This window comes from Aquila chrysaetos, chromosome 2 (genome assembly GCF_900496995.4).
Source record: "Aquila chrysaetos chrysaetos chromosome 2, bAquChr1.4, whole genome shotgun sequence".
NCBI lineage: Eukaryota > Metazoa > Chordata > Aves > Accipitriformes > Accipitridae > Aquila > Aquila chrysaetos.
The window spans coordinates 6,456,398-6,480,434 of record NC_044005.1 but is presented as its reverse complement, the minus strand read 5'-3'; the positions used below and the strand labels follow the sequence as shown (position 1 = coordinate 6,480,434).

At 52.1% G+C, this 24,037-nt stretch overlaps 2 protein-coding genes and 1 long non-coding RNA gene across 5 annotated transcripts; 1 reads left to right on the top strand and 2 right to left on the bottom strand.

The window, feature by feature from the left end:
* Positions 1–309: 309 nt before the first annotated feature.
* Positions 310–2,164, bottom strand: LOC115337823 (inositol 1,4,5-trisphosphate receptor-interacting protein-like 1). 2 transcript variants are annotated; one of them, XM_030006249.1, is made up of 3 exons: positions 1,890–2,164; positions 1,791–1,802; positions 310–1,754 (listed from the first exon to the last, which is right to left on the bottom strand). In XM_030006249.1, the coding sequence occupies exons 1-3, from the start codon at positions 1,941–1,943 to the stop codon at positions 405–407; spliced, it is 1,416 nt and encodes a 471-aa protein (XP_029862109.1). In that variant the 5' UTR covers positions 1,944–2,164; the 3' UTR covers positions 310–404. The 2 variants fall into 2 exon arrangements, with proteins under 2 accessions (XP_029862109.1, XP_029862099.1); XM_030006239.1 differs by having other exon boundaries at positions 310–2,164.
* Positions 2,165–3,776: 1,612 nt separating this feature from the next.
* Positions 3,777–8,132, bottom strand: LOC115337991. The gene is made up of 2 exons (XR_003922310.2): positions 8,019–8,132; positions 3,777–5,330 (listed from the first exon to the last, which is right to left on the bottom strand). It is a non-coding gene; the product is annotated as an uncharacterized LOC115337991 (long non-coding RNA).
* Positions 8,133–10,318: 2,186 nt separating this feature from the next.
* LOC115334256 (inositol 1,4,5-trisphosphate receptor-interacting protein-like 1) lies at positions 10,319–12,622 on the top strand. 2 transcript variants are annotated; one of them, XM_041122048.1, is made up of 3 exons: positions 10,673–10,961; positions 11,049–11,060; positions 11,097–12,622. In XM_041122048.1, exons 1-3 carry the CDS (start codon positions 10,908–10,910, stop codon positions 12,444–12,446), a joined length of 1,416 nt encoding a protein of 471 aa, XP_040977982.1. In that variant the 5' UTR covers positions 10,673–10,907; the 3' UTR covers positions 12,447–12,622. The 2 variants fall into 2 exon arrangements, with proteins under 2 accessions (XP_029854122.1, XP_040977982.1); XM_029998262.1 differs by adding an exon at positions 10,319–10,461 and having other exon boundaries at positions 10,905–12,622.
* The last annotated feature ends 11,415 nt before the right edge of the window (positions 12,623–24,037 follow it).

The window sequence follows — 24,037 nt, the reverse complement described above, 5'->3', positions numbered from 1 at the left end:
AGCATCTAGCATGGATGCTTTCTTCATCCAGACTGCAGTCTGAGGCACACAGAGGCACATCAGCACTGCCTTGAGCTTGGTTCTTGCACAGCCGGAGCTGCCAGGAAGAATTTCTGGGCCCATGTGAAAGTGCCACCATGGCCGCGACTGTTGAGGGGAAAGGAGGATGAACATCACTTTGTAGCCACCATAGTCACCACCATCTGCTGCACTGGAGAGACTGCCTAGAGGAGAACTCTGACGCTCTTGACAGAGGGCTGCTGTACAGGGTTTTCCCTTTACTTTCTCTGTCCTGCATACTTCCCTCTTTTTCCCTGCAGTATGAGGTGGTAGTCTGGTATGAGGTGGTAGTCTGCCATCAGCTGTGAGTCCCGCAAACACAGCTCTGTGCGTGAAGATCTCTTTCAGCGGCCGGAGATCAGCAGTCTCGTGAGCCGTTCTTGCAGATCCATATACTCACGCATTGCCTCGGCGTGGGCGTCCGGATCCTGCACCAGGTGCTGGAAGAGGTTGAGTGGTTCGGCCGTTTGGAAGTCTGGGGGCAAGTTTATCTCCTCAGGCACCCTCTCGTTGCCTAAGAAGAAGTGGTCAAGGCGTTTCTCCTCCAGGCAGCGGCGCAGGTATCGCATGATATCCTCCATCCGGAGCACGAAATGCCTCCTGCGCCAGCCTGACAGGGGTATGGTGTTCAGGAGGTGCATCACAACTGTCTTCAAGGTATAGGTGGAAAAGCCTATGCCCACCAGGATGCGGGCATAGGCCTGCAGGCATCTGAGGTGGAAGCTGTCATGCGGGACCTGCCCGGCCATATGCCTGAAGAACTTCGCCTCTGCCACAGCGTAGCTCTCTGGCCACGTCGTGCTTGGGGTGAAGATGGCCTCTGTATTCTGGCTGCTCACAAAGATGTCTGAATTGCCTTGCTGCACCCCAAACATCATCTCAATAATGTGGGTTTTGTTGTTGCCTTCTGTCACCCGGAATTTGCAGGAGCGTCTAGAGGGCAGCATGGTTAGACGCCATGTGGATGACTGAGGCAAAAGCACCCAGGCTGCTTGCACCAGTTGATAGAACCAGCGGGCAGTTTTCTGCACATCTAGGTAGGAGCCAGTGCAGAGGGTGTGTAGGAGGCTGGGATCCTGATCCCTCCTAAGCTCCTCCTCAGGGTGGTGCAGGAAGCACAGCATCTCTTGTGCCAGCTGCTCTCTCATGCAGGTGCACTCCAGCTCCACGCGGACACGGAAGTTCCTCGCTGGCGTCTCCCCCCTGTTGCCCAGCTCCAGGTGGAAGGCGTGCCCATGGGGGGGCTTCAGGGGCACGAGCAGGCGGTAGATGATGTCTTCCTCGCGGGGACTCCAACCTTCGAAGGCGCTGCCCACCCCGATGGAGGAGTCCAGCACTGGGAAGAAACTATTTGACAAGAGCTGTCTGAAGACAAGGATGAAGTTGTCAATGAGGTCCTTTACCACCTGACAGTCCCTGGCTAGGTTCTGAACTGGCCACTGTATGTGCTCCTCAAAAAACCTTCCCAGGTCATCTTCACTGTCACTGTTGTCTTCTTCTTCCGCCTCCTCTTCCACCTGCTCCCTGTCACTGCTAGAGCTCTCCTCGTCACTGCTGCTGTCCACCTCCTGGCTCCTTTTCCTGAGCCGACAGCAGAGCGCGAAGAGCAGGAGCAGGACTCCAGCAACGGCCCAGAACTGCCACTGCCGCAAGGCAGCAAAGAGCAGGGCTCCCCAGGCAAAGCCGCTCTGCTCCTGGGTCCTCTGCGCCAGCTCCTGCGTCCCCTGCTCCAGCTCCTGCAGCAGCCGAGTCATCTCCCAGCTAAGGTACTCCTCGCGCTGCTGCATGCGCTCGCGTGTGGCCTCATCCAGCTCATCACCGACCATCTGAGCGTTCCAGAGGATGCTTTGCACAAGCAGGGTGAAGAATTGTATGACAGCCATGGCCTGCAGGAGGAGGGAGAGAAGGGGTTCAGTGGGGCTGGGAGGGAGGGAGCTGGCGCCGGGGGGAGCAGGGGCGGGAGCCGCAGGGAGCTGGGGGCAGGTAGGAGAGGGGGCGAGGCAGCCGGGAGGCAGCAAGGCCTGCGCCCAGCCCCGGTGGCGGCGGCACCGTGCCCTGCCCAAGGTGTTCCCGCGAGCAGCTGGGCCCTCGATGCAGGCTGAGAACCCACCCCCCCGGGGGCCCTCGTCCAGCCCAGCCTCCCCCCGCCTGCGCACTCACCGCTCGCCCAGGCTGTACTGGGGCAGCGCTGCCAGCTGGTGCCTTTTATACCCCCCCCCCCATTGTGACTCGTCCCCTCTGATGTCACAGGTGCCAGAGCGCATCACAGGCACGCCCGCCGGCCAGCCCCGGCCTTCGGCCTCACCCCGGCTCAGCCACTCACAGCTGCCCTGCTGTACCGGTGAAGGCTGGGCTAGAGTTGGTTTTCTTCACGGGAGCTTGCGTGCTGCTTTATGTTGGATTTCTTGCCGTCTGCCTGCCAACGGCAATCTCACAATCACGGAACGTCCTGAGTTGGAAGGGACCCCCGAGGGTCGTGAGTCCAACCCCTGACTCCGCACCGGGCAACCTTAAAGAGAAATCACAGAATCATAGAATCCCTTAGGCTGGAAAAGACCCTTAAGACCATCGAGTCCAACCGCAAACCTCACCCTGCCAACTCCACCAGTAAACCATGTCCCCGAGCACTGCGGCTACACGTTTTTTAAATACCTGCAGGCATGCTGCCTCAACCACTTCCCTGGGCAGCCTGTTCCAATGCTTGATTACCCTTGCAATAAATATATTTTGCCTAATATTCAATCAGTTCTGCAGACTAAACTACCCTAGCTCCCTCAGCTGCTCCTCATAAGACTTGTTCTCTAGACCCTTCACCAGCTTTGCTGCTCTTCTTTGGATGCGCTCCAGCACCTCAGTGTCATTCCTGTACCGAGTGGACGAAATCTGAGCAGACTAATTGAGGTGAAGTCTCACCAGTGTTGTGTCCAGCAGGGGATGATGACTTCCATAGTCCTGCTGCCTATGTCACCGAGGCTCACACAATCAAATTAAACATGTTAAAATCAACAAGTGTATTCTTCAATCCAAATCGTTTAGAACTCCAACAACAGTAGTAAACCACAGGTTCAATGATGTAAGGGGAAATTTATACTACAGGACCTTGTTAAGAATTCTTAAGCTGTAGAAATATTAACCCAAAACGTGCATAAAACTCACTCTAATGAATGAGGGCTCTCAACCTTGAGGTGGTACTTCCGGTGCTGTGCCGACCAAAGGGGACAGTCCCCAACTGCAGACCCGCTGCTCCAAGGAGGACCAACTTAATTTGCCCTCTGGTAGGGCACCATTTATACCATCGTCGAATCTGGCTTGTGGTTATATATGGTCATATTAGTCCTCATTGGTTGAGGGTCAACACTTTGTTATTCCTACGTGTGTACCTGGTGGTTGTAACTCAACCATGCAGGTGGGGCGGCTTGACCCCCTGACTGTGGCTTCCGGGTTTTTTTTCTCTTTTTCATGGCCGAGAAGTTTCAGTCTCTATCAGGGCGAGTGTACCTGCCACACAATCCACCCCGTGACCACAGTCACAATTCAGCTGGTTTCCTTGGAGTGGTGGTACAGTGACCCCTTGCCTCCAAAGTTAAAAGGGATCACAGTTTTGGTGAGTTTTGACGCTCATTTTGGATTGTCATTTCCTTCTTATTCTGAAGTTATATTGGGGTATCTAATACATTAAAAGGTTTTAAGGGAGTATACATAACCATTAATACAGATTTCACTACCGCGCGTTTAATAAAGTTTATTGTAATACAGATTACAATAATCATAACTACAATCATTGTTAAAGATTGGAAGAGGCTGGTTATCCATCTTGACAAAGAAAATCCAAACATACCAAAAACCTTTCCCAGCCAATTAGTCCCTAGTGCAGCAACATTTGCATCTGAGTCTTTTGCTGCTTTCTTCATTTTGTTGATTTGGTCCTGAAGCAGCACTGATACATTTGGAATGTGGACACAGCAGTCATCCACTGACATGTTCAAAACTCTTCATACACCTTTCTCCTTTAGTAGCATCAAATCCAGTATGGCTCGGGTTTGGATGGTCATTTTACTCATATGTTGTAACTGATCGTTCAAGAGCCCCAAACTGTCAGACATAGCATTGGCTAAGGCTGATAGCTGTAGACCCAGTTCTAGAATGCTCTGTCGGTTTCATACCAGAGCAATTCCTAGCCCAAATATTGATTCCATCCACCATCCGACTGGTGTTGAGGCTTCCTGCCATCCCTTCTGTAAATCCCTTGGCCTACGATCCCTCCACTTGTATGGCATGGGTTCTTCCCAATTAACAGGACAGAGAGAAAGCACAGCTAATGTGCAGGCTAGTCCCAGGATGGTTGGATATAGTCGGGAATATAGGTGGCCATCAGAACATGCCCACACTAAGTTAGGGCGTGCAGAGACACTGGATGTTTGACATGAACCTGGTATGGTAGTAAGGCGACGACAGTAGTCTCTCTTGCTCCAGTTCAGGACAGAAGGTTGTGAGTAGCTAGTATTGCTACACGGACAGCCTTGTATCAGAGCTTCTTGGATGGGAGGTTATAGCCACAGTAATGGCATTTTATCCTTGCACCCAATTTCCACCTGACAGTTCCAGAGCAGAGATTTCCCTGCCAGTATTATTTTTTCTTTTTCTCCATATCAGCTAGGTCCACAGGTGTGTCTAGCCCACATGCAATTGAGGGGCAGTCAAATGAGTTTCGGTTACATGTACTGGGACATTCACTGTTATCCCGTTCAGGGTGTTTGATACACCATGAGGTGTTTAATGGCTTTGTGTATTGTAGAGAATGGTCATTAGTGTTCCATCGAGTACTATATTTGGTAGTCCCCCATGGAATTTCGGGGCATGGTGTAGTACCATTCCAGCTCCACCCCATGGCCTCATGAGTAGGTTGGAGAATATAATTACATCTGGTGTTCTATACCGAACTAGCATTTACCGCACCTGGTGACCAACTATAGACAATATAAGTATAGCCTCCTCCCCCGCCCTCTTTGAACCTCCAGCTATAACTGTTAAATTGCTCCCATGTGAGCTCAAGGGCTAGCGATATATTGATGTCCTGCACAAAAATCAGTAGAGGGTCTTCAGCTGACTTGGGGGTAGGTAGGCAAACCGTTACAGAAGTTAGGTTCATCATTTGGGCGAATCCCACCATCATTTTTGCCACTACACTGTCATCCAGATCTTCACCATCCACGCTGGCCACCATCATCACTGCCAGTAGGAGCACCAGGATGGCTTATTTCTCCATTGTCCTGTAAGAAAACACAAAGCTAGGCCTCAGTCCTTTGAGACCAGGTCTCGGGGTTAGAAGTCGGGGGTTATCCACCAGGCACTGATATGGGGAGTCTTTCCACTCCTATCTAGGGCTTCCCAGGCATATAAGCCTCTGGGTTTAGGCAGGGTCATAGGAACAATGCCAACGGAGGGCAGTTTCACCATGACAGGTTGGCCCACATACATCCTTAGTAGGAACTGGTGTCCGTGATCGTCCGGTATAGAGTCATCACCCGTTAATGGTCCCGTAGGACAAAATGATTGAATTTTTGGACTTCAATAATTTCCCATCGGTTATTAATAGTAAAAACTGCTTGTGGTAATCGTATGTCCCAGTTATGGTGTGAGACATCAGCATGTCTTTTGATCAAAGCATTGGTTCGTTCAACTATACCGTTAGCTTGGGGATAATATGGTGTGTGAAACACCTATTTGATGCCTTCCCCTCGTGCCCAGTCTTGTACCACTGTGGCCATGAAATGTGACCCATTGCCACTTTGTATACATTCAGGAATAGGTAAAATAATAAACCATTCTCACAGAGCTTGGACTGTCTGATCTCCGGTGGCTGTGTTAATGGCTGTGGCCATTACAATCCCGGTACCAGCTCTACTCCTACCAAAATATATTTCCTCCCATGGGGTGGTTTCAAACGGCCAACGTAATCAATCTGCCACGTGCTCCAAAGAGCCTTGCCTTGTCTGATATGCTGGGCCGGGGCTTGATTTGGGTGATCAGCCTTGAGCCGTATTCGGCATTGTGCGCAAGCTGTGAGGATTGCTTCACGGGTTTTCATAGGCAATGGCCAACCCCGGGATCGGCATTCATAATAGAGATCTGCTTTCCCTGAGTGGCTTCGCTTGATATGCAACCATTCAGCTAATCCATCCCCATCTTCCTTCTCACTGGTGACCGTCCTGATTTGGGCCAGGTGGTCCACCTGGTGGTTCCATTTTGCAGGGGGGGGTCCCTCCCGTGCGTGGCCCTTGACCCATCCCACCTTTAAAGGCCGGGACCTCCCTATTGCCAGGAGACGTTGCCAGTCCTCTGTCCTCCATACCTTTGTACGACCTATTTCCCATTTACTGGATTCCCACTGACATATCCATTCTCTAACGCCCTTAATGGCTGCATAGGAGTCAGTATAAACGGCAGTAGCACCGTTCTCTGTGGCCAGTAATAGAGCCCGTAATTCTCCTACTTGTGCACTACCTTCGCCCTCTTCTTTGACTGTCTTCCCGGTACCAATTTCTAATGCTACCGCTTTATATTGCCACCTTCATCCCACTGGATGGGCAGATGCATCAGTGAACCATAGTCCCTGCATATCGGAGCCTGCCGCAAATTCAGGTGCCTCTTCAGTCGGAGAAGGTTTGTAGAGTCGACCCAAGAAGGTCAGATTGGGCTTTACAGGCTGTTGTAGCCTGGAGGCCTTAAGCGGACCCTCTTTTAGTGGAGGCAACTGGCTAATCCCTTCTAAGTATGCATACCATTTCCTAACTGTGGCCTTTTGGGCTTCTCCCTTGGGAGGAGGCGATCCATTGAGGACTGAGTTTAGGAGAGGAAGAGGGCCCTCTACTGTAACATCTTGTACCGTGCGCAGCTTTTCAGCCTCCTTAACCGCTCTAATGAGGGAAAGGACCCCTTTTTCCCAGTCCAAGTACCGTTGCTCAGCCTCCTTAAATGAAGCGGAAGAGAACAAAAAAGGTCTAGCTGGTGTTCATGGTCCCTTTTGGAACATGCCACAGCACAAAGCATGCGCAGCAAATCCCCACTCCACCCTTAAAGGATCTCGCGGGTGCAACGGGCCTAGCCTCTGGTAAGCCTTGAGCTCATCTTTCAGGATATTGAGAGCTTCTGTATGTTGCGGACTCCAATCCCATTTCCTTTTCTTTCAAAGCAAGTCACACAGAGGGCGGGCAATCACTGAGAACCCGGGTATATGTTTTCTCCAGTAGCCCAAGGTACCTAGCAGCTGCTGTAATTCCATCTTATTGCCTGGAGTCTGTCCCTTCTCAATAGCTGACAGAGTGTCACCAGGTACCGTGACTGCTCCAGCTCTCCACCAAGCTCCTAGGAATTTAATTTCTTGTCCGGGACCTTGACATTTAGAAAGCGGCATGTCTAGCCCATTCTTGGTCAACAGATTCCAGATGGCTTCAGCCATCAATTGTTAATTGTTAATTGCCACCTCCCACCCGGTTTACGGACTGGCCAAGCTGGAGAATTATAAGGGGAATGTGTGCGACTTATGATGTGTCTTTTCTCGAGGTCGCCAATTACTTCTGAAATCCCCCATTTGGTAGCGGGTATCGAGAGACATGGGTTACTTTAGATGGCGGTAGCGCAGGAGCAACCTACAAAGTTTTCACGTGGGTAGCCTCTGCCCCTCTGCCTCCACAGCTCCACACCCTGCCACTGCGTAGATACCATCATTTGCCTGCCAGCACATCGAATCCCAGTACATTTCCCTTGTAAGAGCTCACAGCCACTTCCACAGCCGTCCCTCTCTTTTCCCCAGGCAGCCCGAGTTCAGTTTGAGCTACGGGACGTTTTTCTGCCGCTCCTGGCACTTTCCTGAGGGTTTGACTCCTAGCTCATCAGCTAGTTGTTTCTGTAAGCCACTACTTCCGGGCCCCTGTATCAGGCAGGAATTCTGAACTTACCCGTCTTGGACCCACAGGAACCAAGAGTGTAGGAGGCTCCTCATCAGCAGACCACTGGGAAGAACTCACCGCGCGGACGGGGCGGCCTGAACCCCACGCCGCAGCTCCGCGTTTCTTCACTCTTCCCGCCCCCCCTCGCAGTGCCGCGCGAGGGGGGGGGGTGCGGGTGCCGGCGTCTCCCTTCGGTCTCCAGTTTTGCCCTCTGGCGATTCCACCGGCTGCCGGCTTTTCTCCGCCGCTCATCCCCTCCGGGATCGGCCCGCCGACCCGGCCCGCCCCGGGGACGGGGGTCAGGCCCGCGCCAGGGGCGGGGCGGCGTTCGGGGCGGGGCTTGCGACTGCCTTGCCGGACCTGCCCGCCGCCCGCCGCGCCGCCCTCCGGCTCCGCCCACCCGCCCTCGCGCCCGGGAGCCGCGGTGCTGTGGGACGCTTCCGCCCAGTTCGACGCCTGCGCGGGCCGGGCGGTTCGTGGCGGTTTTGGCGGGTTGCGCTCAGCCCTTTCTCTGAGGGACGTTCTCGGAGGCTCTTCAAAGCGTCCGTAGCCCTCTGAGAAGAGGTCTAAGGTGGCGGGGGTCCACCTCTGTGGGCGGCGCCATCCCTCGCTGCCTGCCCCCTGTCATCGAATCTTAGAGCCATTTAGGTTGGAAGAGACCTTCCAGATCATCGAGTCCGACCACCAGCCATGCCCACTAAACCACGTCCTGAAGTACCCCGTCCACTCGCTTTTTGAACACCTCCAGGGATGGTGACTCAGCCGCTTCCCTGGGCAGCCTATTCCAATGTCTGACAACCCTCTCAGTAAAGAAATGTTTCCTAATATCTAACCTCCATCTCCCCTGCCGCAACGTGAGGCCATTTCCTCTCGCCCTGCCTCCAGCCACCTGACAGAAGAGACCGGCCCCCGCAAACATACATCACCCCAACACAGGAGGCCTTTTGCACCCCCTCCGTTAACCCCGACAATGCCTTTACCCGAACAGGAACGGATTCTCCTCTCTCCTTGGGCTCCGCACCCCCAGCCCGATAGGCTACTCGGGACGTTATCGGTTGATCGTCCCCAGGTCCCTCCGTCAGAAACACTCCCGATCCCCAGAAACCCCTAGCTGCATCACCACTGAAGAGCATCTAATGTACCCCCGTTAACGAAACTCCCCACACTCTTTACTGAGGGTGGGCGTAGCCGCAGCAGCCAAGATGTCAATAAACCACTTCTTTGAACACGAGCTGCGTCCGTGAGCGTCCGTGACATGAGCATGTTGGGTTACTATTTCTAAAGCTTAAGCATTCTAATTGTGAAAGGATTTTCAGTCACGGGTTTCTCTAGGTTTGCTTTATTAACAACTCCGAGTTGGGCCACCACCGCAGTGAATGGCGCACTTCCAAAAGTTTCCAAACCTCACATACCCTTTGGCCACCCATTGTCCCAATCCAAAGTCTCTGTAATTTTCCAGCCGAAGTCTCTGTAATTTTCCAGCCGATTTTCTGTTCTCCTATCGTTATCATTCATCGTCTTATCTCATCCATTCCCCATTCTCCATTCTCATGTTCTTCTGAGACTGGTGGTCATAGGCAGAAGGTCTCCGGTCACCATCATCACTTATCTTCTTACACTTCAAAGGTGCCTATGAATTTCCAAAGAAACCACTCAGGTTATTTCATTAATTTATCTTGTTCTGAAGTTAATCACTTACTCCCATGTCTTCGGCTAAGATGTATATGATCCTTCCTCTGTTGATTCAGCTTGACTGGATTTTAAGCCAGCCATGAAGAGGGAGTCCCATACAACAATTAAGCAGCTCATAGATATTGTTTTATAAGCACCCGCATTCTATTAATCATATCTAAACCAATTTCTAATCATTAGTTATATGTCCAATATGAATAGTCGTAAAACAATGAGGCTTAAGGCCCTAGTTCCTTTTACACTAATGTTGGTTGTGTAGTATAATTTCCCCTAACATCATTGAACCGCTGGTTTACTAATGCTCTTGGAGTTCTAGACAATCTTGATTGAAGAACAAACACGTTGATTTTAAAATGTTTAATTAGATTGTCTGAGCCTCAGTGACATAAGACGTGAAGGAATGGCTTAAAGCTGCGTCAAGGGCAGTTCCGATTGGATATTAGGAAAAAGTTCTTCAGCGAGAGGGTGGTCAAGCGGCGGAACAAGCCCCTCCCCGGAAAGGGTCACGGCCCCAAACCTGTTGGTATTCAAGAAGCATTTGCACATAGTCTCATTCTATGATACCTATTTGAGGTTGCCTGGTGCTGAGTCAGGGGTCGGACTCGACGACCCTCGGGGGTCCCTTCCAACTCAGGACGTTCCGTGATTGTGAGATTGCCGTTGGCAGGCAGACAGCAAGAAATCCAACATAAAGCAGCACGCAAGCTCCCGTGAAGAAAACCAACTCTAGCCCAGCCTTCACCAGTACAGCAGGGCAGCTGTGAGTGGCTGAGCTGGGGTGAGGCCGAAGGCCGGGGCTGGCCGGCGGGCGTGCCTGTGATGCGCTCTGGCACCTGTGACATCAGAGGGGACGAGTCACAATGCGGGGGGGGGGGGGGGTATAAAAGGCACCAGCTGGCAGTGCTGACCCAGTACAGCCTGGGCGAGCGGTGAGTGCGCAGGCGGGGGGAGGCTGGGCTGGACAAGGGCCCCCGGGGGGGTGGGTTCTCAGCCTGCATCGAGGGCCCAGCTGCTCGCGGGAACACCTTGGGCAGGGCACGGTGCCGCCGCCACCGGGGCTGGGCGCAGGCCTTGCTGCCTCCCGGCTGCCTCGCCCCCTCTCCTACCTGCCCCCAGCTCCCTGCGGCTCCCGCCCCTGCTCCCCCCGGCGCCAGCTCCCTCCCTCCCAGCCCCACTGAACCCCTTCTCTCCCTCCTCCTGCAGGCCATGGCTGTCATACAATTCTTCACCCTGCTTGTGCAAAGCATCCTCTGGAACGCTCAGATCGTCGGTGATGAGCTGGATGAGGCCACACGCGAGCGCATGCAGCAGCGCGAGGAGTATCTGAGCCGGGTGATGACTCGGCTGCTGCAGGAGCTGGAGCAGGGGACGCAGGAGCTGGTGCAGAGGACCCAGGAGCAGAGCGGCTTTGCCTGGGGAGCCCTGCTCTTTGCTGCCTTGCGGCAGTGGCAGTTCTGGGCCGTTGCTGGAGTCCTGCTCCTGCTCTTCGCGCTCTGCTGTCGGCTCAGGAAAAGGAGCCAGGAGGTGGACAGCAGCAGTGACGAGGAGAGCTCTAGCAGTGACAGGGAGCAGGTGGAAGAGGAGGCGGAAGAAGAAGACAACAGTGACAGTGAAGATGACCTGGGAAGGTTTTTTCAGGAGCACATACGGTGGCCAGTTCAGAACCTAGCCAGGGACTGTCAGGTGGTAAAGGACCTCATTGACAGCTACATCCTTGTCTTCAGACAGCTCTTGTCAAATAGTTTCTCCCCAGTGCTGGAACCAGCCATCAAGGTGGGCAGCGCCTTCGAAGGTTGGAGTCCCCGCGAGGAAGACATCATCTACCGCCTGCTCGTGCCCCTGAAGCCCCCCCATGGGCACGCCTTCCACCTGGAGCTGGGCAACAGGGGGGAGACGCCAGCGAGGAACTTCCGCGTCCGCGTGGAGCTGGTGTGCACCTGCAGGACGGAGCAGCTGGCAGGAGAGATGCCGTGCTTCCTGCACCACCCTGAGGAGGAGCTTAGGAGGGATCAGGGTCCCAGCCTCCTACGCACCCTCTGCACTGGCTCCTACCTAGATGTGCAGAAAACTGCCCGCTGGTTCTATCAACTGGTGCAAGCAGCCTGGGTGGTTTTGCCTCAGTCATCCACATGGCGTCTAACCACGCTGCCCTCTAGACGCTCCTGCAAATTCCGGGTGACAGAAGGCAACAACAAAACCCACGTTATTGAGATGATGTTTGGGGTGCAGCAAGGCAATTCAGACATCTTTGTGAGCAGCCAGAATACAGAGGCCCTCTTCACCCCAAGCACGACGTGGCCAGAGAGCTACGCTGTGGCAGAGGCGAAGTTCTTCAGGCATATGGCCGGGCAGGTCCCGCATGACAGCTTCCACCTCAGATGCCTGCAGGCCTATGCCCGCATCCTGGTGGGCATAGGCTTTTCCACCTATACCTTGAAGACAGTTGTGATGCACCTCCTGAACACCATACCCCTGTCAGGCTGGCGCAGGAGGCATTTCGTGCTCCGGATGGATGATATCATGCGATACCTGCGCCGCTGCCTGGAGGAGAAACGCCTCGACCACTTCTTCTTAGGCAACGAGAGGGTGCCTGAGGAGATAATCTTGCCCCCAGACTTCCAAACGGCCGAACCACTCAACCTCTTCCAGCACCTGGTGCAGGATCCGGACGCCCACGCCGAGGCAATGCGTGAGTATAGGGATCTGCAAGAACGGCTCATGAGACTGCTGATCTCCGGCCGCTGAAAGAGATCTTCACGCACAGAGCTGTGTTTGCGGGACTCACAGCTGATGGCAGACTACCACCTCATACCAGACTACCACCTCATACTGCAGGGAAAAAGAGGGAAGAATGCGGGACACAGAAAGTAAAGGGAAAACCCTGTACAGCAGCCCTCTGTCAAGAGTGTCAGCGTGCTCCTCTAGGCAGCCTCCCCAGCACGGCAGATAGTGGTGACTATGGTGGCTACAAAGCCGACGTTCATCCTCCTTTCCCCACACAGTCGCGGCCATGGTGGCGATTTCACATGGGCCCAGAAATTCTTCCTGGCAGCTCCAGCTGTGCAGGGACCAAGCGAAAGGCAGCGCTGATGTGCCTCTGTGTGCCTCAGACTGCAGTCCGGATGGAGATAGCACCCATGCCAGACACTTCCTGAGGAGCTGGTGCTGCGGAACTGAGCACGCCAGACACGGAGAACACGCTCCTCAATTGGCAGTGGCAATCGCTGCTGCAGGATTCCTCCACAGCAAAAGCACACGCTGCAGAGTGGGACCCGATGCAGCCGAAGGGGCCATTGCAAGGAGCCTTGCGACAGAGATGCCTGTGACCACGCGGACAGCGACCGCCCTCCCTCTCTGAGAGAGTCCATTCCCTCCGGGAGATCCACCGTGCGCAAAGATGTCAATAAATCTCTTGTTTGGACAAAGGCTGTGTCCGTGAGTGTCCGTGCATCTCTGGGTCGGGGAATGCGGGCATAGGGTGCTGACAGCTCAGCTGCCACGGCGTCGGGGAGCGTCTTGCAGAAGAGCTGGTGCAGTGGGCTCTGGTCTCAGTGATTCACTGGGCTTTGGCTTCCCAGGTGCTGTGGGTTAATGCCAGCAGGCAGCCTGGCATCACGCAGCTACTCAATGCCTTGCCCGCAGTGGCACGGTGGAGAGAATCTGGAGGGTAAAAGTGGGAAAGCTTGCGGGTTGAGAGAGGACAGTTCAGTAGGTAAAGCACGAGCTACACGCCCAGGCAAAGCAACGTAAAGAATTCATTCACTCCTGCCCTGGTCTGCCGACCAGACCCGCCTTTTTGGGAAGGCTTCTGCCTCCCTGGGGCTCGGGTTGAAGGCGTTACCAGGAAACTTCTGAGCCTTGTACGGCCCTCATTATTAGCCGCTCTTGCTTTTTCATGTGGGTACCAAGGAAGTCGTGACAAGAAGTCCAAGGGCGAACAAAAGAGACTTCAGGGCCTCGGGGAGATTGGTAGAGGGATCAGGAGCACAGGTAGTATTCTCCTCTGTCCTCCCAGCTGTAGGGAATGACATTGAAACACACAGGCGGACGCAGCGTATCGGCACCTGGCTCCGAGGCTAGCGTCACTGCCAGAATTCGGGATTTTTCAACCACGGGACGGTCTACGCGACACCAGGCCTGCTGGGGCCTGACGAGATTCACTGTTCTCAATGGGGCAAAAGTATTTTTGCTCACGACCGAGCGGGGCTGACTGAAAGAGCTTTAAACTAGGTTTGAAGCGGGGAAGGGGTAAAATCAGTCCTACTAGTGATAAGCTAGGGATGGCGCGACAATGTTGGAGGAACGGTGCGTGGAGCTTTCGCTCTGCTCCACGATGTGCCGAGGACACTGGAGCGCGTTTGAAATGTTTGTAGGCTCAAGCGCGCGGTGCGAGGAAGAGACAGGAGGAGCTAGAGGCCTTGGCTCGGTCCCAGAGCAACGACATCACTGGCCTAAGGGACACTTGTTGGGAAGAGTCCTGTGGCCGGAGTGCAGTGACGGACCCTTCCAGGCTCTTCAGGAGAGAGAGGCAGGGCAGGCGAGGCGGAGGGGCAGTGCTGTATGTAAAGGAGGGGTTGGACCGTACAGCGCTTGCAGCTGGGGACGACGCGGTTGAGAGCCTCTGCGTAAAGATTAGGGGAAAAGCTAATAAAGCGGATGTCCTTGCCGGAGTCTACTATGGAGCACCCAGCCAGGACGAGGACGCCAATGTATGAATCTATAAGGAATCACTGGAAATCTCTGGATCAGTCGCCCTGTGTCGTCCTTATGGGCGGCTTCAGCTTCCCAGCTGCGAACTGGGGCTGTCACAGAGCAGACATGAACAGGCCCAGGAAATTCCTGAAGCCCACGTTGAAGACAACTCTTTGATACGGGTACTACGGGAGCCGATTAGGAAGGGTGCCCTCCTAGACCTGTTGTTCGTACACAGAGAGGGTCTTGTGGGTGAAGTGATGATTGGTGGCTGTCTTGGCCATAGTGATCAGAAAATGGTCGAGTTTACAATCTTTGGTGATATGGGAAACCCTGTCCGCAGAGCTACTCCCCTGGATTCTGGGAGAGCAGACTTCAGGCTGCTCAAGGAGCTAGTTAGCAAGGTCCCCTGGGAATCTGCTTTCGAGGGTATCGTTGCCCATAAATGCTGGTCAATTTTTAAGAGCCATTTCTTAAGGGCACAGGAGCGGGCAATTGCAATGTGTCGCAAGTCAAGCAAGAGGGGGCAGAAGGGTGGCTTGGCTGACCAGGAGTCTCCTTTGAGAACTTAGGCAGCCAATGGCAATGCATGGGGTCTGGAAAGGGATCTGGGGGTTCTTGATTGATGGGAATTCACTCAGTAATTACCATCACGGGCAAAACAGACTTGACCTGGGTAAATTAATGTAAATGATTGCCAACCAAACCCTATTAGGGTAATGAGAAATAAAACCAAATTTTAAAACACCTTCCTCCTGCCCCTCCCTTCTTCCCAGTCAGTTTCACCCCCGAATTCTCTCCCTCCTTCTCCTGCAGCGGCGCAGGGTGACGGGGAATTGGGGTTGGTTTCAGTTCATCGCATGTTGTCTCTGGCGCTCCTTCCTTCTCAGGGGCAGGAGTCGTCACTCTTCCTCTGCTCCAGCGTGGGGTCCCTTCTACGGGAAACAGTCCTCCATGAATGTCTCCAGCGTGGGTCCTTCCCATGGGCTGCAGTTCTCCACGAACTGCTCCAGCGTGGGTTCCTTCCATGGGGTGCAGTCCTTCAGGCACAGACTGCTCCAGTGTGGGTCCCCCGTGGGGTCACAGCCTCCTTCGGGCACCCACCTGCTCCAGCGTGGGGTCCTCCATGGGCTGCAGGTGGATATCCTCTCCACCATGGACCACCACAGGCTGCAGGGGAATCTCTGCTCCAGCGCCTGGAGCACCTCCTCCCCCTCCTTCTCCTCTGGCCTTGGTGTCTGCAGGGTTGTTTCCTTCACATGTTCTTATTCCTCTCTGCCACCTGCTGTTGCACAGCAGTTTTCCCCTCCTTCTTAAATATGTTGTCCCAGAGACGCTACCACTATCGCTGATGGGCTCAGCCTTGGCCAGTAGCAGATCCATCTTGGAGCCAGCTGGCATTGGCTCTGTTGTATGGGAACATATTTAGCTAACGGTCACAAGAGCATTCCAGATGCCTTTAGAAGACCTTGAACAGAATAAACAAGAAGACAAAAAAAGAAAGATGCCAATTAGAAGAACACAGGTGTGCATTCCACGATAAAGGGAACTTGGCACAAAGAACCTCAAATTCGGCAGTTTATGTTGACCAATTAGACTGAGACAAGTTTTGCATGTTTTAGTTGGTATAACCAATTATGTCCTATGTTTATGCACGTGTACAGACTTGGTATAACCAATCATATTTTATTCTTGTGCGCGTGTACAATGACTTTGCAGAATATATGATTATAAATATGTGTGTGTTTTAGCAATAAAGGGTCATCTGCTTTCAACTTTACAGGCGTCTGTTTATTTCTACCTCCTGCAGTGTTGGACATGGGGGAAGCTTCCAGCAGCTTCTCACAAAAGCCACCCCTGTAACCGTCCTGCTACCAAAACCTTGCCACGTAAAGCCAGCACGCCTTTTTAGCTCTTTCTGGCAACCTGTCCTGCCTACATGGTGCTCTTGCTTTGACCTAATGTTGCTGCTGCCAGCATCTGTGAGGCCTTAGCATGAGCTGTGTTAGCCAAAACTGAAGCAGGAGCTGAAGGAACAGTCACAAACATCAAAAGCACCTGCACAAGTCAGGGGCCTGACCCTGTCAGAAACAGCTACTCAGCCACACATGACATCACAAGCACCTGCACAGGCCAGGGTCTTGGTTCTGGCCTGTCAGTCACTCAGCTACACGTGACATCACCAGATTTTTAACAAGCAAGGGGCCTGATCCTGCCCTTTCAGCTACCCAGCCTCAAGGCTTGCAGTGGTCGTGGCCCTGACCCATGGGGTTTGGGGTGCCTGTCCCTGTCTGGTCCATGACCTCCAGGGTTTGCAGATGTCCTGCCCCTGTCCTAGACCTGACCCACAGGGTCTGGGGGGACCCTGCCCCTTTCCTGACCCTGGACCACACAGTCCATAGCTTCCTGTTTAGGGCCTGAACACACTCTTTGGAGCGTGGCAGGATGAAACCTCAATTTCTGTATGTCCAAACAAAAATGCATCCAAAAAATTGTTACTTTTTGTATGCCAATTGTTGGGGGGTTGTATTTTTTCCAAATTGACAATGAATTTTAAACCTGATTTTTCACCTATTTTACTACCAACCACCTGTCACTCCCAGCCCCCCCCCCCCCCCCCCCAACAGGATTTTTGCCAACAGGTCAAAGATTTGTATTTTGTTTGGCATAGTTTGGGCCAAAAAAAAGATGAAAACCTGGTGCTGGGGAGCCAAGAGTTGCACTTTTCTGGGACTGGCATGGGGCCTGTGCTGAGGCTTTGCTGCTTGACTCGTAACTAAAGCTCTGAAATTTAAGGATGATCTTTTAACCGCTTGCTGCCCACCACCAAACATTAATTTTACTGTTTTTGAATAGCAAAACCCAGCAGTTTTAGGTCAGAGCTGACCCCAGCTGTCAAAGCAGGGCTGCATATTGCTGCCCCATCCTGGTGGCACCCAGGCAATAGCAGTTTTGGGGGATTTCACCCCAAAATATGGCTTGAGGCCATGTTTTTTGCCCCAACCCAGTGAGATAAATATGGGAAAATATTTGGCAGAAACATTTTTCCTTGGAGATGCTCCTTTTCTCCCTGTCACTGCTTTCCCCTGGGGCTTGCTAAAACCCATCCCTCTGTGCCCCAAATCCTTCAGAGGCCTTTGTCCCCTCTGGGTGTCCCCCCCTAGACCTTTTCGGTGCCCCCCATGTGCCTCTGTGCCCCTTTGGATGCCTCCCACGTGCCTCCATGCCCCTTTGCGGCACTCCTCAGGTCTCTTTGGGTGTCCCCTGTCTCCCTCGTGGATGTCCCCCAATCCTCTCAGGGTGCCCCTTTCGCCTCCCTGCTACCCCCTAGGAAGAGAGGCCCTGGAGTCCCTCATCACTCATCCCCATTGCCATACCCCCCACTGCTGGCACCCCCCTGAAACCCCACTGTTTCTCCCAGGGTGCCCTCGGTGGAAGCCTACGAAGCAGCCATGGTGCTGAGTGGGGTGGGAGATGTGCTTGGGTACTGGGGGGGCCACTGAGAGTAATGCACCTCAGGACCCCGGATCCATGCTGAGCTGGCTGAGCTGGGGGGGTTGGAGGCCATCACCCTCAAGCCCCCCAAGTGGCCCATCAGTGATGACACTGTCCTCCACCTCGCAATCACCGAGGGCCTGGCCACAGGTTGGGGGGGTGGGCAGCAGGAGTCTCCATTGCACCCCACAGACACAGGGGAGGGTCCCCAGGAGATGGTGTCCCCATTGTACCCCAGGCCCACAGTGGAGTGAGTGTTCTGGGGGTGGACTGTCCCTGTTATACCCCTGGCCTGCATGCCAGTTCCCTGGGGGGGGTTGGAGGTCCCTGTGATAAGCCTTGGGCTGCATGGTGGAGGTCCGGGGGTGGTGTTGGGGCTCCTCATTATCTCAGGGGGGTATCCCTGGGCTGTATTGGGGGGGGGGGTCCCTGGGGACATTTGGGCATTCTCTTTATACCTCTGAGCTGCTTAGGGGTGTTTCTGAGGGAGTTTGGGGGTTCTTGTTATACCCCTGACCCAGACTGGAGGGTCCCTGGGAGGGGCTTTTGGGGGTCACTGGCCAGCCCTGGAGGGGGTTTGGGGGCATCCTAATTCTGTCCCCTTTTTAGGGGCTCCAGTGAGGTTCCCTATTTCTGCCCCCCAAAAATTGGAGGGTCCCCCATTTCCACTCAGGGGGTGTCCTATTTTTCCCCACAGTCTGTGGGAATTTGTGTTCCCTTTCTTCCCATATTGGGTGCTGGGGGGGCCCATTTCCCTCTCCTAATTTGGGGGGCCCAGAACAGGTTACCACTTTCCCACCCAATTTGGGGTGCTCAGGAGGATTCCCCATTTCTCCTGAGTTTAGGGGTGTTCATGGATGTTGTCCCACTTCCCCTCCTGTTGGGGGGGTGCATGGGGGGAGGGGGGCACAGGGGGACAGGACACTGAAGTGTCAGAGATGGAGGGATGGTGTTAGCACACTCAACTTCCGACTCCCAGGCCCTGAGGGAGCTCCCAGTCCTCACAGCACCCTGGCACAAGTGTCCGCAGTGCCATGATACCTAGGTTCTGCTGCCAGTCCTTGCCAGAAAACTATACCCCAACCCACTCATAGCCTCCTGCACCCTAATAGATCCTGTTGTTGCTGTAATTGCCAGCTACAGATTAGGTGGCAGTGGGGCAGTCCCAAGGGAATGTTGAACTGGGCCAACAGAAGTCCTTCTGTCAATTTATGAGTTGTGGAGAAGTGTTACTGCCTGATAGCTGGATCTGTTGGTTTCCCACAACTGAAAACTGCAGTGATGAGACCTTATGTTTGCTTCTTCAGCTCCTTCTTGAGGAATGAGCAGCATTGAATAGGTCTGCCAGTCCAGATGGCCCAAGGTCTTGAGGAACATGAAAGAAGAGCTGCCCTCACCAGCAATTTGTTTTGATTAACTAGCATCTAGGAGGGTTGTATTAACTTGCATCTAGGCGGGATGTATTCATGATCACCCAGTGCACAGGGATAATGGTGGCTGGTTCATCAGATGATAGACTATCTGAATTTACCTTCCCAGCAGTCTAGACAGGTTATCACTATGGTTATGAAGCAGGTGTGAGGAGCCAGCATGAGCTCTCAGATAAGGATGTTGTACCTACAGAAGCTCCCAGCATTTAGGAAGTGCTCGGTTTTCATGACTGGGGTGAGTGGTGTCAGGCTAGCCCAGTGTCCAGACCCCTGGGTGGGAAGGAGTCAATGACAGTGCTTTGGGTCAGCCCAGATCCCCCTTCTCTCAGTGACTCTCATTCAGCAGCTACAACAAGTGCACAGCTCCAGCAGCCTCCACTAAGAGCATGTTCTGCAGCTTTTAATCTCGGCAAAATAAGGAGAAGAGCACAGTCACGGCTAACAGAAAGTATTCTTACCTTTATGAGGAATGACTTCAAGTAGAGCACTCCACTGAGTGAATATGGGTTCCTCCTTCTTTTCTTCCCCAAAGCAACTTATTTGTGAAGATCCTAGTAGTGAATAGATACTGTGCTTTCTCTCCCTCTCTCCCTCTGCAAGTGTCAACCCAAGTACGAACAAGATGCTGTGTGATGGGACACTCCTCTCATGTCAGAACAATCTGTAGTGGTTATTAAAGATTTGCAGGCAGGTATGAAGAAACAGACTGTGAAAAGATGGTGTGTATTCCCTGTTCCAGAGCTAGAGGAAAACAAAGGTCACCAATCTTCTGAATGCTTCCTCGCAGTCAAGGGCTTCTGGAGATGCATGCACAAACATTAAACCTGCTACCTTGGAGATGGGGCTAGAGGCAAACCCAGCTTAGTATGTACACACTTCAGAGGAGACATCATGAGAAAGATGAGGTTTCCTGGCACCTTACCCACCCTGATCAAACCACTGCAACTGAAGTCAATATCAATATTCTCACCATCTTCCCTGAGTTTCATGTTTTTTCCATCCATTTTCCCCTCAGATGTATTGAGGAAAGAATCCACCTGTATTATCTTCATGTCTGCTGTGCAGACAAGGAAATGCTACATTTGTATGTGTAAAGGGATTTCGCTTGTCTTACAGGGCTGGGAGTCTGAGAGACACAAAACAGTGAAGCCATAGGTGCCATTATTTGTATAGAAATAGTTTAAATGTGAGGAAGAAACACACCTTCGACACCCTGTAGCTTCAAAAGAAGTGAGAGGAAGCATGACACATCCTGTTTCTACAAAACCTTTTCCAGTAACTCTAAAGAAAATCTTTAAACTTTTAAGCGTATGCAAAGCTACTTACCTTCATTCATAGTTTTCCTGTTTTCCTCTGAGGTCAAACAGATTTATGTGTGAAAGGACAACCTGCACTTGACAGAGTGAAGCCATTTGCCACTTCTTGTTTACACCAGTTCTGCAAAGCTAATCCCACAGTCTCTGCCTTTTCTTGTATTATCAAACTCAATAAAAACATAAAAACTTGAAGAGCAGAATAGGTGGCACATTTTAAATGCTTCTTCAAAGGCTGATTTGCTTCACTGTTTTCTTGCGATTAAAGCAGTGCATCTGCTGAAATAACAAAGAAATTGTGCACAAAGCAAATGAAAATGCTGGAAAATCTAAGGTCAAGCAAGTTATTCTGAGTGTTAAGAACGTTCATGGTACAGCCAAGCTCCAATCTGTCTGGTATCTGTTCCAAAGTCAATACCTTCATTCGACAACTTTGCTCTCCCACTCTACAAATTCTTCTCAATGGCAGCCAAATTCTCATTGAAGCTCATGGGAACAAGCTCTGACACTTACATAAGTGAGTTCCCAATGCATGGGAAGCATTCTTCTGAAATCAGTAGAGCCTACATTACTGTAGGTAACATAGAATTATAGAATCATTTAGGTTGGAAAAAACGTTTAAGATCATTGAGTCCAACAGTTAACCTAACATTCCAACTCCACCACTAAACCATGTCCCAAAGCACCATGTTTACATGTCTTTTACATGTCTCTTCTTTGGACATGCTCCAGCACCTCAACATCTTTCCTCTGGTGAGGGGCCCAAAACAAACACGCTATTTGAGGTGCGGTCTCACCAGTGCCAAGTACAGGGCAGGGGATCACTTCCCTAGTCCTGCTGGCCACACTATTTCTGATACAAGCCAGGACGCTCCTGGCCCTCTTGGCCACCTGGGCACACTGCCGGCCATCAACCAACACCCCCAGGTCCTTCTCCACCAGGCAGCTTTCCAGCCACTCTTCCCCAAGCCTATAGCATTGTGTGGGGCTGTTAAAATCCAAAGCACTTAGCCTTGTTGAATCCCATACAGTTGGCCTCAGCCCATTGATCCAGCCTGCCCAGATCCCTCTGTCGAGCCTTTCTACCCTCAAGCAGATCAACACTCCCACCCAACTTGGCGTCATCTGCAAACTTACTGAGCAGACACTTGATCCCCTCATCCAGATCATTGATAAAAATATCAAAGATATTCAGAGATTACGCGTTAATTGGTTATACTTTGTCTAGTGTAGTAGAGTACTACAGGGGTCTGTCCTGGGGTCTGTCCTGAGGTCTGTCCTGTTAAACATCTTTATGAGTGACCTGGAGGAGGTGATGGAATTCACTCTCATCAAGATTGCAGGTAGCAGCAAATTGAGAGGACCAGGCAATGTGCTTGCAGGCAGGGCTTGTCACCTGCTACGACTGGAGGAATGGGCCAACAGTAACTTTATGAAATTCAACAAGGACCAATGCAGAGTCATGCCCTTAGGAAAGTGGAATGCCTTGCAAGGATACAGTCTGAGGACTGACTAACTGGGGATCATCTCTGTGGAAAAGAACCTGAGGGTTTGAGAAGCTGCGCAATTCCATCCTTGGAGGTTTTCTAAAACCTAGCTGGATAAAAACCTGAGCAACCTGGTTTGACCTCAGAGCTGATCTTGCTTTGAGAAAGAAGTTGGATTAGAAACCTCCTGAGGTCTCTTCCCACCTGAGTTATCCTGTGATGCTGTGTTGTCATAAAAGACTTCATTATAGAGAAGTCCCATTGGAATCAGTACACAGATGCTTTGTTTGCTGGGGCCCCAGAGATACGATCCAGGCAAAATCCCCAGGAATGTTAGAGGCCTGTCAGCCTGTACACCCTTTAGGATCAAACCTGTAGGTTTTGAGGTTCTTTTCAGATTTTTAGGGCATACCAAGAGGTTGGCACAGTGTTTTCCTCTGACATGCTGTACTGGGCCTGGCTAGGATAGAGTTAATTTTCTTCATAGCAGCTCATATGCTGCTGTGTTTTAGATTTTTGACCAAAACAGTACTGGTAACACATTAATGTTCTAGCTTTTGCTGAACAGTGTTTGCACAGCATCAAGGCTTTCTCTGTTTCTCACTCTGCCACCCTAGTGAATAGATTGGGGGGTACGTAATACGCTGGGAGTGGACAGAACCAGGCAGATTATCTGAACTAACCAAAGAGATATCCCATACCATATAATGTCATGCTCAGCAATAAAAGGTAAAAGAGGGGGCTTTAGGGGAATTAGCCATCTTTTGCTTGGGAACTGGCTGAGCACTTGTCTATCCACAGAAAGTGGTGAGTGATTGCTTTTGCATCACTTGTTTTGTTTTGTTTTCTTCCCTCTCCCACTTATCCTTCACTTACTAAACAATTTCCGTTGGGGTTTTTTTTGTCTGTTTTATCTTGACCCCCAAGTTTCCTTGGTTTTATTCTTCCTTTCCTCTTCCCCTGTCCCATGCGGGTGGGGTGGGAAGTGAGTGAGCAACTGTGTGGTGCTTATCTGCCTGCCAAAGTTAACCCACAACATGCCCTGCCTGTCTGTCAGTGGCAGGAGCAGTGGATGACCCCAAGGGTCTGCATGTCTTAATGAATTCGTAGGCTCTATTTACTTTGGCCCCTCACCAGAGGAAAGACTTTGAGGTGCTGGAGTATGTCCAAAGAAGAGCAGCGAAGCTGGTGAAGGGTCTAGAGAACAAATCTTGTGAGGAGCACCTGACGGAACTGGGGTTGTTTAGTCTGGAGAACAGGAGGCTGAGGAGGGGAGACCTTGTTACTCTCTACAACTACCTGAAAGGAGGCTGTAGTGAGGTGGGGGTCACTCTCTTTTCTCAAGTACCAAGCAATAGGATGAGAGGAAATGGCCTCAAGTTGTTCCAGGGAGGTTTAGATTGAATATTAGGAAAAATTTCTTTATTGAAAAGGTTATCAAGCACTGGAACAGGCTGCCCAGGGAAGTGGTTGCATCACCATGCCTTGAGGTATTTAAAAAAATGTGTAGACGTGGTGCTTAGGGACATGGTTTAGTGGTGGAGTTGGCAGTATGAGGTTTGTGGTTGGACTCGATGACCTTAAGGGTCTCTTCCAACCTAAATGATTCTATGATTCTATGAATCTGATGGCATAACCATTTTTTAATCCATCTAATTGTGCACCCAGCAACACTGTAATGTCCTCTGTCATATACACTGCATAGGAAACGTTGGCAGAAGAACACATCCAGGCCTGGTACATATGCAACCTGCAGCCATTTGCCTCTATGTCCAAGGTTTTGCTATGAGCTGTTGTAGCCGTGCCGGGCTGCATGACCCTGCCCTGCACTGCAAGCAGACAAGCAAAGCCCATTAGAGCAGCCCAGCTGTATTTTCCTGAAGCTGCGCCTGAGCACAGGGCAAGAAGGGTCTTCTGGG